The sequence below is a fragment of the Saimiri boliviensis genome, chromosome 11 (assembly GCF_048565385.1).
Source record: "Saimiri boliviensis isolate mSaiBol1 chromosome 11, mSaiBol1.pri, whole genome shotgun sequence".
NCBI lineage: Eukaryota > Metazoa > Chordata > Mammalia > Primates > Cebidae > Saimiri > Saimiri boliviensis.
This window is the reverse complement of record NC_133459.1, coordinates 50087177-50106205: the sequence shown is the minus strand read 5'-3', so window position 1 is coordinate 50106205 and position 19029 is coordinate 50087177. Positions and strand designations below refer to the sequence as shown.

General features: G+C 39.8%; 1 protein-coding gene across 7 annotated transcripts in view; it reads right to left on the bottom strand.

Annotated features, from left to right (window-relative positions):
- OSBPL9 (oxysterol binding protein like 9) overlaps positions 1-19029 on the bottom strand; it is a 182938-nt gene that overhangs the window by 75032 nt on the left and 88877 nt on the right. For all 7 annotated transcript variants that reach the window (XM_039474568.2, XM_010349188.2, XM_003921563.3 and 4 more), the window contains one exon: positions 5109-5185. In XM_039474568.2, the coding sequence (XP_039330502.1) occupies positions 5109-5185 (77 nt within the window). The remainder of the gene's footprint in view (positions 1-5108; positions 5186-19029) is intronic.

Genomic DNA, 19029 nt, shown 5'->3' with positions numbered 1-19029 from the left:
CCTGTTGTGCTATTAAATAGACCTTATTCGTTCTATTTTTTTGTACCCATTTACCATCCCCACTCACCCCATACATAGGCTGAACTACCCTTTCAGCCTCTGATAATCATAATTCTATTCTCTAGCTCTATGAGTTCTATTGTTTTAATTTTTAGCTCCTATAAATAAGTGAGAACATGTGAAGTTTGTGCCTGGCTTATTTTACTTAACATAATGACCTCCAGTTTTATCCAATGACAGGATTGCAAATGGCAGGAGCTCATTCTTTTTCACAGCTGAACTTCATTATGTTTATGTACCATGTTTTCTTTATCCATTCATCTGCTGATGGACAACTGGGTTCCAAATCTTGGCTATTGTGAATAGTGCTGAGATAAATCTGGGTGTGCAAGTATCTCTTTCATATATTGATTGCCTTTCTTTTGGGTACATACCTAGCAGTGGAACTGCTGGATTATATGGTAGCTCTATTTTTAGTTTTTTTGAGAAACATTCAAACTGTCCTCCACAGTGGCTATACTAATTTACATTCCTATCAACAGTGTATGAGGGTTCCCTTTCTTCCACATCCTCACCAGCACTTTGTTATTGCCTGTCTTTTGGGGGAAAAAAAGCCATTTTAACTGGGGTGAAATGATATCTCATTGTAGTTTTGGTCCTCATTTCTCTGATGATCAATAATGTTGAACACCTTTTCATATACCTCTTTGCCATTTGTATGTCTTCTAGCAAAAGCAATGTTAAAGCAGCGGACCAGAAGGTCCACACTGGGAATGAGATGAGCAAAACAAGAAAGTACTAAATGGCCAGGAAAAATGGAGAAGTAGAGCTCAGACCAAAATGAGAGAAGAAAAGTTCAGAAGAAGTAAAGTGATAGAGGAAGATGAAGATAAGAAAACTGTTGTTGAAGAAAACACTTTAACTTAATATTTTGCAGGTGGTTCAGCTCTTAGTAATGACACCAATGCAATGGAGTTTAATGGCTAAAGCAGAGATAAAGTTCAATGGAAAAGGAGAACATGGCCAGGCATGGTGGCTCATGCCTATAATCTCAGCACTCTGGGAGGCTAACGTCGGTAGATGGCTTGAGCCCAGGAGTTCAAGACCAGCCTGGCCAACCTGGCAAAACCCCATCTCTATGAAAAAATACAAAAATTAGCCAGGCATGGTGGTGCAGCCTATAGTCCCAGCTACTCAGGAGGCTGAGGTGGGAGGATCACTTGAGCAGGGGAGGCAGAGGTTGCAGTTAGCTGTTAATTGTGCTTGGGCAAAGAGTGAGACTGTGTCTCAAAAATAAAAAACAAGGACATATAAACACAATGAGGTCAAGTGTTAAACTGGGAAAGTACTATGTAGTAGGAGTGTCCTCATCTATAAACAGAAGTGGGCGGGGGGAATACACATCAGAGTTTTGTGAGAAATAAAAGCAAAAGAAGATAACCTAACACAGCAGCAGATATTAGGATGTTTTAAAGGTAGGTTGTTGAGATCACTGTGTCTTCTCTCCTATACCCCTTTGGAAGACAGTTCCATGAGTGCCCATCCCACAGTGCCTAATAGATAGATAGTATGTTATACATCTCAAAATATTCAATAAACCACAATGGAAAAGCAATCTCTACATCAACCGGTTATTCATTCATTCCTTCAATTATTTCTTAACTAACATTTACTGAGCGCTACTGAATACCAGGCACTGGCAGAGGGAATGGTAGGAATAGTAGTTATATTAGTAATGGCAACTAACATTTTCCAAGTTCTTCTTATAGCCAGGCATTATTTCAACCAGTTTTCATCTTATGTTAGTTTATCAAGTTCTAGCAAGTTTATGTTAGTTCATTTAATCACCAAAACAACTCTATGAAGTAGGTACTCTTATTATCCTCATTTTATAGATGAGGCCACTGAAACTCAGAGACAATAAGTTGAATGTTAATGGTTAAACAGAAGTGGTGGCTCTGGGATACAAACACAGACATTCTGGCTCTAGAGTGAAATTCTTTACCACACTTTGCTACCTCTGAGAAGATAATCTTTTGCCAGTCAAATTGAGGAAGGAGACCCAGGCATTTGGATCGCCTCCCCCTTGACTTCCACATTGCATTTCAATAGAAGAAAAGGCTGGCCAACTGGTGCCTCCTAAATCGCCTTCCTGTAAATAGCAGGCATGGTGTGGGGGAATCTCTCGGAAGACACTGTTTTTACTTAAACAAGATCAACCCCCCTCCCCACTCTTCAATTGACCAAGACCCTTTCATACATGATTTCTAAAGCTGTAAACCCAAGACCCTTTCATATGTGATTTCTAAAACTGTAAACCCAAGACCCTTTCACTTGTAATTTTTAAGGCTGTGAACCTAACCCAAGACCCTTTCATATGTGATTTCTAAAACTGTAAACCCAAGACCCTTTCACTTGTAATTTTTAAGGCTGTGAACCTAAGATTCTTTCGTTTGTAATATCTAGAGTGTAAGCCTATATAAAGGCAGAGCTTCTCTTTGTTAGGTGAGCTTGGTGGTTAGACAAATTGTTGCCTCGCTCCCAGGCCATAATAAACCTCTTCCTTCCTAGTTCGGTGTCCTAGATGTCTTTTGTTCACAGCCGCTCCTGCTTCAAAATGAACATTAATTCTGTATTTCTAAATGTCCTATCTTCACTATGCATTAAGTTTGGGGAACAAAAAGAACTCTCATGTTACATGTACTTTAAATATCAAAGCTATCAAAAGTCTAAGACTTCTCAAAGTTATCTTTTTCTCCCCATTATTCCCAAAGACATACAAGCTCTCTTTTTAGCAAAAGCTTAAAAATTCCAAAATTGGATCTAGTTAGGAACCTGAACTTATGATGTCAACATCAGCTGACAACAGATAAACAACAAGAATATGATAAGGACTTAGTGAATCGTGCAAATGCTACAGTATTCAAAGGAAAGAGATCATTTTAAACTTAGGGGATTGGGGAAGGAAAGGCCAGTTGGGGGAGGGTTCATAGAAGAGGTCAGTTCTAAACTAGGTAGAGACATTTCACAGAGAAAGAACATCACACACAAGAATGTGGAGACCAGAAATGAAAAAATGTATTTGATGGAAACCGAGTAAGCAATAGTACTCTAGAAGGTTTATGTGGGGGTATAGGGACAGAAATGCCTACAAGGGCAAGTGAAAACATGCCAAAAACTTGAATGTCAGTCTAATTAACAATGGGAGGGAAATCCCATCTGCCACATTCAGTCTAATATGATCATTAAAACACTTATCCCCCCCTCTTAGGCCAGGTGTGGTAGCTGGGGCAGAAGAATTGCTTAAACCCAGGAGGCAGAGGTTGCAGTGAGCCAAGACAAACCACACCTAACCAGATTTACTTTCTGGGGGACAGTGAGACTCTGTCTCAAATGTACAAGCAAACAAACAAACAAAACTTCTCCTCCTCTTATAGTATCACAAATTTGCTAAAATGATGCTATAGTCATTTATGAAACTGCCTAAATTTACAAGAAATCTACAGAAATTACAAATTGCTTTTAAAAAGCATAACTCATAGAGTAGCATATAGATTTTCTACTTCAATTCCATATTTCTTTCTTTTTTTTTTTTTTTTTTTTTTTGAGACGGAGTTTCGCTCTTGTTACCCAGGCTGGAGTGCAATGGCGCGATCTCGGCTCACCGCAACCTCCGCCTCCTGGGTTCAGGCAATTCTCCTGCCTCAGCCTCCTGAGTAGCTTGGATTACAGGCATATGCCACCATGCCCAGCTACTTTTTTGTATTTTTAGTAGAGACGGGGTTTCACCATGTTGACCAGGATGGTCTCGATCTCTTGACCTTGTGATCCACCTGCCTCGGCCTCCCAAAGTGCTGGGATTACAGGCTTGAGCCACCGCGCCCGGCCCCATATTTATTTCTTAAAGTCCCTTAATAACCACATCCTTGAATAATGTTTTTTAATCCTCTACTTGAACACTTTCAAGTGATGGGGGGGTGGGGGCTTACTATCTTGTAGGGCCTAGGATACCGTATGACACCTATCTAATCAAGTCACTTCCTGATGTAGAACAAAGTAGAGAGAAAGGGTTATAAAACTTGTTTTCTACAATTAAATCTTTTAAATTAATATAAAATAAAATCCCCATGTGCCACAAATATAAGCTGTTTCGCTGGAGAATAAACAGAAGAATATCTTCAGTGTAGTAGAGCAAATATTAGTTGCATGTCACCCAGCATCTGTTTTTCCCTATTCTGACTTTGGTGTGGGTGGTGGGGTAGGATAAACACACCTTCTACCTACCAGCAATGTGTTTCTAGTGAAGCCAGTAACATTCCAGCTCCAGGGTAGAATCTATGACTGTGAAATTGTGATTGGTCAGGATTCCACACATGGCCAAAGCTAAGGTGATCAGCACTAACTGTGTTAACCCTATTAAGGTCTAGAAATAAGAGCCTGCTATGGACTCAGTTCCAAAAATGTGAGGCTGACATTGCTACAACCACCTTACCACCACCACCAAGGGAGAACCTATTCGAAAATGAAGCCAAAGCAAAAGAAGTGGAACCTGGAAATAGAGCTTGGAGATCTGAGTCCTCATGACATGAATTACCTAGGGTTCAAACCACATCTAACCAGGTTTACTGTCTTCTTTGTGAATCAGTTTGGGTTAAGTTTTCTTTCACTACCATACAAAAGAGTACTAAATGACACATATGGTAATAGCCAAATCCTTTAACAAGAAAATGAGGTCAAATTCTCAGCACTTACCTATTATCATGCATAATTATGTAATTTGGTTGTATCGATAACTAACTATAGATATTAAATTTTAAAATGAATCTGGCATATTTTTAACACTGAATTTCACTTTCAACACTGTCTTGTTTCTAGACAAAAATCAGTACTTTACCCTGCAGAAAGCAGGAGAAAATAAATGAGCATAACTTTACTATATATTATAACACTGTAAAGGCAAGAATAAACAACTCAGAAATTTTAAGTTCCTATTATATCACATCACAGTTATTTAAAAAAAAAAACAAAAAAACAAAAAAACAGGAAACAGACAAAAAGAAAAGAGCAACAACTAATGAACTATCTGGAAGCCATGTAAAGACCCTTACTTGAAGCTGAAGAGTGTGTCGAAGAATTGTTTCTTCTAAGGCATGGATCCACTTCTCTCGCTCATCAGCATCACGAGCTGGAAAAAAAGATTATACATTTTAAAAAAAAGTTTAATTTCTATATCACTATATTTGAAAGTATGATTTTAAAACTATAATGGCTAACAGAAAAGGTTTTTAGTTGTACCATTTCCTTAATGGGTTCAGCTAGATCTATTAATATCTTTTCCAGATACACAATCTACTTGCAACAATTTATAAGAAAGGGAATAACTCTGTTCAATAACATCAGGCTACATAGTTCAGACCAACCTTCCCATTGAAAACAATTAGAAAAGCTGGACTGATTTTTAAAAAACAACAGGTTGGGGCCGGGCGCGGTGGCTCAAGCCTGTAATCCCAGCACTTTGGGAGGCCGAGGCAGGTGGTTCACGAGGTTGAGAGATCGAGACCATCCTGGTCAACATGGTGAAACCCCGTCTCTACTAAAAATACAAAAAATTAGCTGGGCATGGTGGCACATGCCTGTAATCCCAGCTACTCAGGAGGCTGAGGCAGGAGAATTGCTTGAACCCAGGAGGCGGAGGATGCGGTGAGCTGAGATCGCGCCATTGCACTCCAGCCTGGGTAACAAGAGCGAAACTCCGTCTCAAAAAAAAAAAAAAACAAAACAAAAAACTGGTTGATGGTATCACAAACCAACAAGGTAGTAAAGAATTACCAAGCCAAAATGTGGGAGAAGACAAAAAATCTAGAATATAAATCTTGTATTTAGGAACACTTTTCTCATGGAAGCATTGAAAATTCCAGGAGAGGAATTGCAGACTGGACAATGCACTTAAAAGCTTGTCAGCATGTGGGGGAAGTGGATATGTGAGACTCTACTTTCTGTTCAATTTTGCTGTGAGCCTTTAACTTTTTTTTTCTTTTTTTTTTTTTAGAGACGGGGTTTCACTGTGTTGGCCAGGCTGGTCTTGAACTCCTGACCTAGTGATCCGCCCACCTTGGCCTCGAAAGTGCTGGGATTATAGGCATGAGCCACCACGCCACGTCAAAACTTCTTTAAAAAATAAGGTCTATTTAAAAACAAAAAAACTGCCAGGCACAGTGGCTCATGCCTATAATCCCAGCACTTTGAGAGGCCGAGATGGGCAGATCACCTGAGGTCAGGAGTTCAAGACCAACCTGGCCAACATGGTGAAACTTCATCTCTACTAAAAATAAAAAAAGTGGCCAGGTGCGGTGGCTCAAGCCTGTAATCCCAGCACTTTGGAAGGCCGAGGCGGGTGGATCACAAGGTCAAGAGATCGAGACCATCCTGGTCAACATGGTGAAACCCCGTCTCTACTAAAAAATCCAAAAAAATTAGCTGGGCATGGTGGCGCGTGCCTGTAATCCCAGCTACTCAGGAGGCTGAGGCAGGAGAATTGCCTGAACCCGGGAGGCGGAGGTTGCGGTGAGCCAAGATCGCGCCATTGCATTCCAGCCTGGGTAACAAACGAAACTCCGTCTCAAAAAAAAAATAAAAAAAAATAAAAAAATAAAAAAATAAAAAAATAAAGTTAGCTGACTGTGGTGGTGGGTGCCTGTAATCCCAGTTACTCAGGAAGCTGAGGCAGGAGGAGAATCGCTTGAACCCGGGAGGTGGAGACTGCAGTGAGCCCAGATTGTGCCACTGCATTCCAGCCTGGGCAACAGAGAGAGACTCTGTCTTAAAATAAATGAATAAAAATAAAACAAACCACACAAGCCTTTTCAGGCCAAAAGTTTGAAGCCAGGGCCCACCAACAATGGGAGCTCTAGTAAACAGGCCATGTTCTGGCTGGGACCCCAAACAGCTTCTCTGTAGAATTAAAAGAATTGCTTGGTCATATGGGTGGCCCAGAAAAATCTTGATGCCTGAAATTGATTTAAATGACCCCAGATTTTTAGTGACTCCAGGTATCTACTAGCAAAAGCAAATGAAAATCTTTTCTGTAGGAGGAGAACATCATCTTAGCTGCTAAATTAAATTTACATAAACAATTTTAAAAATACAATGTCTAGCACATAAACAAAGATAACCAAGTACACATAAATGGAGACACATTTGGAGACAAAACCACACACAAATGAGAACCAAAAGACAACAGAAACAGATCAACAGGAGCTCAATTATTTTATAAATGATGTAGTTTTTTTTCCTTTTTTTATTTTTAGGGTTTTTGGTGTGTTTTTCACTTAGATTTATAAAATAATCAAATATAAATTACAAAAGTGACAAATGCAATAATCAAAATTAAAAATTCAATAGATGAGTTTAACAGCAGATTAAGTGCAACTAAAGAGACAATTACAAAACTAGGAGCAGTCAGAAGGAACCCACTGGAACAAAAGACGGTAAAGTCAAAGAGACAGAAAATATAGAGAAAGGGTAAGCAACACAGACTATGATAAAGTGTAACAAACATGTGATTGGATCCCCAGAAGAAGACAAAATAGAGCATGGCACAGAAGCATTATCTGGCTGAGAATTTTTCAAAACCGATTAAAGACTTGGGATTCCTAGGACTTGGGATTCCGAAGTCCTAGGAATCTCAAGCAAGACAAATCAAAGAAATTCACAAGTTAGGCACATCTCAGTAAAAATTCCTGTAAACCAAAGAAATAGGAAATAAACATCTTTAAAACAGCTAGTGAGGAAAAAGAACAGATTACTTTTAAAGAAACAACAATTAAATTCAGGTAGGCTCTCAAAAGAAACAATGAGAACCAGAAGACAACAGAGTACTATATTTAATGGCTGAAAGATAATAACTGTCAATTTAGAATTCACTGAAATATATCCTTCAGGAATTAAGATGAAATAAACTCATTTTCAGACTGACAAAACCAGAATCTGCTATCAGCAGATGCTCATTAAATAAAATTATAAAAAGTATTCTTTTCTAGACATAATGTCTGATGGAAGTTGGGAGGAGCTGCACAGAATGAAGAGCAACAGAAATTATAAGTATGTGGGTAAAACTAATATTCTCTCTATACAATCATAATATTTAATAATATCTTGTGAGGTTTTTTTCTGGCTCTCAGCGTCCTGTTTTTTTGTTTGTTTTGCAGTAGCATGCCTAACAGAACATAATTACAAATACTCACTGCAAAAGAAGAGTTAGTGCTTAAGTACAAATGAGAAACACAATTCCTTTGATTTAAATAAATACTGAAACACAACTGAGGTCCTATAAGCATCTGGACTCTAGGTCTGAGCTGGAGTTTCCTACCCTGTAGGCTCACAATAACATCATGATTCTCCTATCCCCAGTAATCAATACATGGAATCAGGTGCCAATGGGGAATGTGATCACAATGAGCCCCTTTTCTAGAGCCTACCTCAGCCCTCTACAGACATGATCTCTGGCCGGGACAAAGAAAACAGGAATTTCTTGAAGGTCCATAATCTGTAATAGTTAAGTATTTTACATGATTCTCTGGGTTGCCATGTCTATGGAGGAGACATATGCACTTAAATGACTTTCTTCAGCTCATAACACAGGACCAGTCTTGGCCCCATGCCTCTGAGGATGCTGACCATGCACCCTTGAAGAAGGCCTTGCCCCCTTCATCTTAGGAGAGCTTCTGCCAACAATCAAGGGTGCCTGTGTACATAATGTCAGCTCCTTTGCGTCTGGACTGCATCACCATCCACCCGAATTGTGAGGAGTGGGTAGGAGAATGCATGGATCACTGTCATGGCCTGGGCAATCATCCAGCTCATCATGTGGTCTGGTCACTTCTTGGGGTCAGGGAGCATGCTCTTGGCTATATCATACACGCTGAGGTAGGCTGCCAGGTACAATACAGATGCCCTGCTGAGACGCTGAAGCCCCGGATCCCATCAGCCTTGACCTTCTCCAGGCAGTCTGCCAGGCCTTTAAGCTCCCACTCCGTGCCCAATTTCTCCAATGTTGGCAGCCAGATGGGTTCTGGCGAATTCCAGGAGGTAGAAGAAGCACAGTGTATAAGTACAAGAAAGACCTGCTTGTACTTATCCCTAAAGGCAAAGTTGAGGGCTTGCGTCAGGAAGCAGCAGATGATGCTGGCCAGGTGCCCCTCCAGGACAAATGCCTTGCTCCTTGGGGATGCAGATCTTGCAGCCCACCATGCCTTTGTACTGTGTCACCATGATCTGCTTACTGGCATGTTGCACCTGCGGCAGTGCCCTGAACTGCTCAACTCATGTTGCTGCCTTCTTGGAGACAGTGAGAGCAAAGCTTCCATCCAGTAAGTTCTTGACAAAGGAGTGTGGCCTGTTCCATCCTGCTGGCCAGTGGCCAGTGGAGGGAGGGAGGGAGCTGCTGGCTCAGCTCTGCTGCTGCTGGGACCAAGAACTCTGGTGGGTTTTTAAATAAATATATGCAAAACTAAACTGCATATAGATTGTATATACAAAACAATTGCATATGGATTGGAAAAGGGAAAATGGAATAAAAGGTTTTAAGTTTCTTACATTGGGAAGAAGATAAAATTATCAATGATTTCACAAGTTAGGCACATGTGCATGACTGAAGGAGTCATGCTATAATATCTAAAGTAATCACTAAAAGAAAAGCTTTTTAATTGTTTAACTTCTAAAATTAATAAATCCAATAATAAAGATAATCCAAAAATTGACAAGAAAGGAGAAAAATGAAATAGAATATGTGAGACCGAAAGAAAGATGGCAAACGGTTAAGCCTAAAAAATCAATAATTAAATGTGAGTGAAGTAAATATGCTAACTAAAATAAAAAAGCTTTAAGATGTACTAAAAATACAAAAAATTAGCCAGGTGTGGTGATGCATGCCTTTGATCCCAGCTACTTGGGAGGCTGAGGTAGGAGAATCGCTTGAACCCAGGAGGCAGAGGTTGGCTGCAGTGAGCCAAGATCACACCACTGCACTCCAGCCTGGGCAACAGAGCAAAACTCCATCTCGGAAAAAAAAAAAAAAAAAAAAAAAAAGATTTATAAAACTATATGATGCTTAAGAGACATATATTACATCACTCTCATTAATCAATAAACCAAGCAAATGAAACATTAATAAGGATATAGAAGATTTAAACAGTCTGATAAACTTGATTCAATGAGCATATACAGAACACTGAATACAACAAATGTAAAAGATATTCTTTTTAAGCAGAACACAGAATATTTCTAAAAACTCACTAAATATTGGACCCTAAAACAAGTCTCAACAAATATCAAAGGACTGAAATAATACATTCTCTAACCATAGTGAAAATTTAAGCTAGAAAACAGTAAAAAAGAAAAAAAAAGATAAATTAGAAAATGCTAGAGTTTTTGATGCTCTCTGCTCCTCTCATCTAACAGACAGCTGCCTCTTTTCAGGCAGCACCAGCCGTGTCCCTGAGATACCATGGTGAAAGTGAAGGATGGAGTAAACGAATTTGGCTGTATTGGGCACCTGGTCACCAGGGCTTCTTTTAACTCTGGCAAAGTGGGTATTGTCATCAATGACCCCTTCTTTGACCTCAACTATATGGTGTACATGTTCCAGTATGATTCCACCCATGGCAAGTTCCATGGTATCATCAAGGCTGAGAATGGGAAGCTTGTCATCAAGGGAAATCCCATCATCATCTTCCAGGAGTGAGATCCCACTAAAATCAAATGGGGGTGACACTGGTGCTATGTTGTTGGGTCCATCAGCATCTTCACTACCATGGAGAAGGCTGGGGCTCACTTAGAGGGAAGCACCAAAAGGTTCATCTCTGTCCTTTCTGATGACACCCCCATGCTTGTGATGGACATGAACCAGGAGAAGTACGAAAACAGCCTCAAGATTGTCAGTAATGCCTCCTGTACCACTAACTGATTACCCGCCGCCATCGAAGGTCATCCATGACAACTCTGGCATTATGGAAGGACTCACGACCACAGCCCATGCCATCACTGCCACCCAGAAGACGTGGCCGGATGGTACCTCTGGGAAACGCTGGCATGACGACCACGAGGCTCTCAAGAACATCATCCCTGTATCTACTGGGCCGCCAAGGCCGTGGGCAAGATTATCTCCAAGATGAATGGGAAGACCATTAGCATGGTCTTCCACATCCCCACCACCTACGTGTCAGATCTGATCTACCATCCAGAAAATCCTGTCAAATACGATGACATTAAGGTAGTGAAACAGGCACTGGAGGGCCCCCTCAAGGCCATCCTGGGCTATATGAGCACCTGGTTGTCTCCTCCAACCTTAAGTGTGACCCACTCTTCTACCTTCCATGATGGGGCCAGCACTGCCCTCAATGACCACTTGATGAGGCTCAACTCCTGGTAATGACAATGAAAATGAATCTGGCTATAGCAGCAGGGAGATGGACCTCATGTTCCACATATCCTCCAAGGAGTAAGTGCCCCAGGACCAGCAGCCCCAGCAAGAGCACTAAAGGATAAGAGAGGACTTCAGCTTCTGGGGAATACCTGCTGTACTCAGTACCCTCCAACAATGAGAATCTCTTCTTGACAGTTTCCATGCCAGACCCCCTAAAGAGGGTGGGGTCTGAGAGGCCCCACCTTGTCATGTACCATCAATAAAGTCCCCTGTATGTAGCCAAAAAAAGAAATAAATAAGTAAAAATAAAATAAAATACTGAGAGGTTTTGAAATTTTAAAAAATATGTATTTCTAAATAATCCATAGGCCAGGAAAAAATATCTGCACTACAAATTAGAAAACATGTAGAACTGAATAAATGAAAATATGACATACTGACATTCATCGGATACAGTTAAAGTAGTACATGAAGGGAAATTTGTAGCCTTAAATGAAAAAAAAAATATATATATATGCATTTTATACACAACTATTTAAATATACATTTACCAACTATATAAGTATGCATTTATATATACAACTTATATATGCAAGTATATATACAACTTCTTGTTGTTTTCAGCCTTTTTGCTTATATATGATAAGCAAATATATTTGCTTATAAATATATTTTAAAATTTGCATAGATGTATATATGAAAGCACAAAGGCTGAAAACAACAAGAAGTTCAAAAGGAGTAGAAAAGGAAATGATAATGAACATAAATTAATGAGATAGAGGGCAAACATTCAATAGATAGGTCACTAAACCTAAGCTGGTTACCTAAAATAACTAATGAAATTGATCAGCTTCTAACAAAACTGACAGGAGGAGGAAGGGAGGAAGACAACACAAACATGATGGCACAGGTCATTAATGTCATAAATGGGAAAGAGAACACCACAACTGATGCACATATTCTTAACTCCCTGACTATAAAACTGAAAATTTTAACTAAGCGGAAAATATTTAAAGAAATACAATTTACCAAAACTACCTCAATAACAAATTTAAAAACCTAGATAGTGCTATAACTATTAGGTCGGGCCACAGGAAAGTACCCTTTTGGTAGGTTAAAAAACACTCTAATATGAAAATAATTGAAAATGGGCTCGGCGCAGTGGCTCACGCCTGTAATCCTAGCACTTTGGGAGGCTGAGGCAGGCAGATCACCTGAGCTCAGGAGTTTGAGACCATCCTGGCCAACATAGTGAAACCCTGTCTCTACTAAAAATACAAAAATTAGCTGGGTGTGGTGGTACGCACCTGTAATCCCAGCTACTAGGGAGGCTGAGGCAAGAGAATTGCTTCAACTGGGAGGCAGAGATTGTGGTGAGCCAAGATTGTGCCACTGCACTCCAGTCTGGCCACAAAGTGAGACTCCATCTCAAAAAAAAAAAAAATAAAATAAAATAAAATAAAATAAATTGAAAATCATCCTGCAAAGAAATATCCAAGCCTAGAAGCCTTCACCAGAGAATTCTTAAGGAAAAAAATAATGCCAATCTCTAATACAAACTCTCTTAGAGAATGGAAAAAGACTGAACACTCCACAACTCTTTTATAAGGCCAGCATAACTTTGATACCAATCTGACAAGACTGTTATTAGAGAAAAATTGTAGGCAAATCTAGCAGAATAACAGACATGCAAAAATCCTATATAAAACCATTACAATAGAATAGCACAATCTATACACTGATGCATGACTCTTTCCTCTCCCAGCTGAATGTAGTAAGAATGAAATGTGAAGTGAATGAATAACCATGACCTTAAAAAATTAATGTATCAAATCCAAGTTGGGTTTACTCTAGAACTACAAAGTTGGGCCGGGCGCGGTGGCTCAAGCCTGTAATCCCAGCACTTTGGGAGGCCGAGGCGGGTGGATCACGAGGTCAAGAGATCGAGACCATCCTGGTCCACATGGTGAAACCCCGTCTCTACTAAAAATACAAAAAATTAGCTGGGCATGGTGGTGCGTGCCTGTAATCCCAGGCTCTGGAGGCTGAGGCAGGAGAATTGCCAGAACCCAGGAGGCGGAGGTTGCGGTGAGCCGAGATCGCACCATTGCACTCCAGCCTGGGTAACAAGAGCGAAACTCCGTCTCAAAAAAAAAAAAAAAAAAAGAAATACAAAGTTGGCTGAATATGTGAAAAAAATCAATCAACATCCAACAGCATGAAAATACATATGGAACAAGGTTATTCACTATGGCATTTTTTTTGTAACTTTAAAATACTGGAAACACCTTAAATACTCATACAGCAGAGAGTGGTTGAATAAATCAACAAGTACTATGCAGGTATCAAAAAGAATAAAAGCCAGTTGCCGTAGCACACGCCTGCAGTCCCAGGAGATGGGAAGCTCACTTGAGAGACCAACCCGGACAATACGGTGCAGCGAGACCCTATCTTAAAAAAAAAAAAAAAAAAGGAACTAGGAAGATTTCTTTAGTGATTTTCAGATATACCATCAAATTTTTAAAAAGCGAAGTGTGCCTTCACTATAAGAAAAAAGGGGTATCAGAAAACATACCTGCATCTGCTTATTTGTGCAAAAGAAATACAAAGATTCTAAAGAAAACTAAAGAAATTGGTCACCTTACAAGCCATGGGTGAAAAAGGATGGGAAGTCAGGTAGAATGGGAACAGGTTAGTAAGGATTAAGGAGGCAGTGACACTCTGAACATATCTTTTTTTTTTTTAGACAGAGTTTCGCTCTTATTACCCAGGCTGGAGTGCAATGGCGCGATCTCGGCTCACTGCAACCTCCGCCTCCTGGGTTCAGGCAATTCTCCTGCCTCAGCCTCCTGAGTAGCTGGGATTACAGGCACGCACCACCATGCCCAGCTAATTTTTTGTATTTTTAGTAGAGACGGGGTTTCACCATGTTGATCAGGATGGTCTCGATCTCTTGACCTCGTGATCCACCCACCTCGACCTCCCAAAGTGCTGGGATTACAGGCGTGAGCCACCACGCCCGGCCCTGAACATATCTTTTTGTATAATATTCAGCCTCTCAGAACCATCATGTTTCACATAATTGAAACAATGCCATAGAGTGAATGTTTGTGTGACCCCAGAATTCCTATGTTGAAAGCCTAACCTTCAATGTGATGGTATTATGAGGTGAGACTTGTGGGAGGTAATTAGGTCATGAGGGTGGAACCCTTTTTAATGTGACGAGGCACCTCAGAGAGCTGTCTCACTCTCTTTCCAACATGTGAGGATGTAAGGACAAGAAGTTGATTGTGCAACCTGGAAGAAAGCTTTCACCAGAAACTGACCATGCTGGCATCCTGACTGAAACTTCCAGCCTCCAGAACTATAAGAAATAAATGTTTGCTGTTACTTAATCTATGGTAATTTATTACAGCAGCCCAAACTAACTAAAACACGAAATAACTTTGAAAAACAGTGTTTTGACTATATAGTGAAAGGGTAAGCAAAAAAAAGAGAAAAAAAGAACCATATACAATACTCTAGTTAGTAAATCTGATTTTCATAGGAATACAGGTTAGCAATTCTGTAACTACAAACAAGTGAATGTATTATAGATAATAAGAATCAGGTTTCTCACTATCAGAGAAAAAAATTAGAAATACAGAAAGGAAGAGGAATAGAACAAACCTTCTGATGTTGAACTACAATTGGAGGTTTCGGCATGAACTCATCATTTTAGGTAAATAAATTCACAGAGTACTAGACTGTAACCCATAGAATATAATAAATATCCACGCATCCAATATTGATATAAAATAATTAAATAAGGAAATTAATAGGGGAAATGGGACATCTCTCCCTTTAGAAGAATTAGAATGAAGAGTGTAGAAGGACTGAGAAAAATTAAAAATCACCATTAGACCAACACCACAGCAATAATTACTTCAGGCAAGATCCACTGATGGCACAGTGACAGCTAAAATCAGTGGGCAAAAGTGAAGAGAAACAGGAAATTGGCATAGTCTCAAAGTATCTCCCCCAAATGAATAATAATTTTATAATTAAAAAATGTGGTAGACACTATCTTAATCAAGTGATCAAGGTTAACATCACCAGTAATAAGATTAACTGACATCCGATAACTCCCAATACAATCCACTGAGAAGGAAATGGCATCATTTTTGTGGTATTCTTGCCAAGAATACATAATTTCAATCGAATCATGAGAACATATCAGATAAATCCAAAATGAGAGACATTCTACAAAATAACTGACCAATACTCATAAAAAATGTCAAGGTCATGAAAGATAAAAAACAAAGAACTACTACAATTAAAAGCAATGTGGCATCCTGGATTGAATCCTGGAAAAGAAAAGGAGCATTAGAGGGAAAATTCAAATGAGCTCTGTAGTTTAAGTTAAAAGTGCTGTACCAAATGTGTGGAAAATCCAGCTCAGGACATCAGAGCCTGAGTAGGGTGAAGAGGGCATGCATCATGTAAAGGCGCAAGCTAGCATAGGGCGTCAGAGACCAAAGCAAGAGAAATAAGGAAGCTACACAATGGGAAAGTCCAACATAGGGAGTCAGACAGAACCCAAGAAAAGGAAGGAAGGTGTCCACATTGCAGTGAACAGGCTCCACCCGGCACAAGGTTTCCAAGGCTGAATGGAGCGATAGTGACATTTATAAAGGGAGGTGGATGATTGGAAAATAATTCCATACAGAAGGATTGATCAAATAAGTAAATACAACAAAGATAGAGTTTTTATCACTTTTGGAAAATGGAGTTAAATATGGTAATGGAAAAAACAGAATTATTTCTGTTGTGATAGACTGTAACTGGAAGTATCAGCATGACCTCATAATGGTTTTCAGTATACATGTAGATAAATACATATGGAAATAAATATGAACATGGATGTACACATGTATACACACACGTGCACGCGCGTGCACGCACACACACACACACATACACACACACCTATTTATGTAACATTCATACGTTTCTTAGCTCTCAGAGGGCCTGGGAGCCATAACACTCCATAAGCAGTAACTACACCTAGCACAAGGTATTGATTTCTAAATATCATTTTCATTAGAAGAAACCAGCACTCCCTGGAAAAACAGTTGATTCCAGAACTAGGACAAAGAAGGTATAAAATGAGCCTGGAATGTCTTTCTGCACCAGAAAGTAAGGAAATACTTAAAGAATGACAGGGGCATGTTAAAAGAACACAGAAGTCAGCTTAAATAGGATTCCTCTGGCCAAATTGAGGACAAATTGAGCATCAAAATAGTAAGATTTGTGTTTGTAAAGGTGAACGCAGGAAAAGCTTCTGAGGCAAGGAAATTAAAGCTGAGTTTTAAAACTGAGTAGAAATTAGAGGCAAAGGTATGTGAGAGTATATGTGTGTGTCTGGGTGAGAGAAAGAAAGAGAAAGAGAGAGAGAAAGAAGTAGGGGTATGTGGAAAAGAAGGGGGCACTGACAGGGAAGACATTCCAGGTAAAATAAAAAATAAAAAAGGCCGGGCGCGGTGGCTCAAGCCTGTAATCCCAGCACTTTGGGAGGCCGAGGCGGGTGGATCACGAGGTCGAGAGATCGAGACCATCCTGGTCAACATGGTGAAACCCCGTCTCTACTAAAAATACAAAAAATTAGCTGGGCATGGTGGCGCGTGCCTGTAATCCCAGCTACTCAGGAGGCTGAGACAGGAGAATTGCCTGAACCCGGGAGGTGGAGGTTGCGGTGAGCCAAGATCGCGCCATTGCACTCCAGCCTGGGTAACGAGAGCAAAAACTCCATCTCAAAAAAAAAAATAAATAAATAAATAATAAAAAATAATAAAAAAAATAAAAAAATAAAAAAACAGACTAAGCAAACGAGAGCAAATTAACATATAGAAGCGGGAGCAGGACATCTTTTGAAGATGGAGCTTTGCTACTTTTTTCTAGTATTGACTTTAACAAGCCACTTGCATTGTCTGAATACGCACTTTTGTGCTGTTTTATGATAGTCTCAAAAATGAATATTCATTTTGCACCTTAAAATTGGAAGGTGAACTAAATTCTCCCTTCCAGCTGAAAATTCAAGAGTCAATATTATTCTGACTAATCTAATCCACCTTCTCCCATTCTCCTAGCATGTCAGTAAATAAACCTCTACTCAAAAGGATCTAATAGAAAAAAGGACTTTGTGTCTATGAAGCACCAGAGATGTCTGGTTATTATTCAATCATAACAGATTGTTCATATGAGAAATAAAAATACAGTAATGATATACACAATTCACAAACCACCTGCAGAGGCAGCTCTCTATAGAAATAAAACTAAAGCTATACTAACTCTGAGTGAATGAGTTAACTTAATGAGTTAGTTAAAAACATTTTGAAGGCCGGGCGCGGTGGCTCACGCCTGTAATCCCAGCACTTTGGGAGGCCGAGGCGGGTGGATCACGAGGTCAAGAGATCGAGACCATCCCGGTCAACATGGTGAAACCCCGTCTCTACTAAAAACACAAAAAATTAGCTGGGCATGGTGGCACGTGCCTGTAATCCCAGCTATTCAGGAGGCTGAGGCAGGAGAATTGCCTGAACCCAGGAGGCGGAGGTTGCGGTGAGCCGAGATCGCACCATTGCACTCCAGCCTGGGTAACGAGAGCAAAAACTCCGTCTCAAAAAAAAAATAAAATAAAAAATAAATAAAAAATAAAAAATAAAAAAATAAAAAAAAATAAAAAAATTAAAAAACAGACTAAGCAAACGAGAGCAAATTAACATATAGAAGCGGGAGCAGGACATCTTTTGAAGATGGAGCTTTGCTACTTTTTTCTAGTATTGACTTTAACAAGCCACTTGCATTGTCTGAATACGCATTTTTGTGCTGTTTTATGATAGTCTCAAAAATGAATATTCATTTTGCACCTTAAAATTGGAAGGTGAACTAAATTCTCCCTTCCAGCTGAAAATTCAAGAGTCAATATTATTCTGACTAATCTAATCCACCTTCTCCCATTCTCCTAGCATGTCAGTAAATAAACCTCTACTCAAAAGGATCTAATAGAAAAAGGGACTTTGTGTCTATGAAGCACCAGAGAGGTCTGGTTATTATTAAATCATAACAGATTGTTCATATGAGAAATAAAAATACAGTAATGATATACACAATTCACAAACCACCTGCAGAGGCAGCTCTCTATAGAGATAAAACTAAAGCTATACTAACTCTGAGTGAATGAGTTAACTTAATGAGTTAGTTAAAACATTTTGAAGGCCGGGCGCGGTGGCTCACGCCTGTAATCCCAGCACTTTGGCAGGCCGAGGCGGGTAGATCACGAGGTCAAGAGATCGAGACCATCCCGGTCAACATGGTGAAACCCCGTCTCTACTAAAAACACAAAAAATTAGCTGGGCATGGTGGTGCGTGCCTGTAATCCCAGCTACTCAGGAGGCTGAGGCAGGAGAATTGCCTGAACCCAGGGGGCGGAGGTTGCGGTGAGCCGAGATCACGCCATTGTACTCCAGCCTGGGTAACAAGAGCGAAACTCCGTCTCAAAAAAAACATTTTGAGTACTACAGTATTTTTACCAAATATATAGACAAGTTAACTCTTCTTCCCTTTTT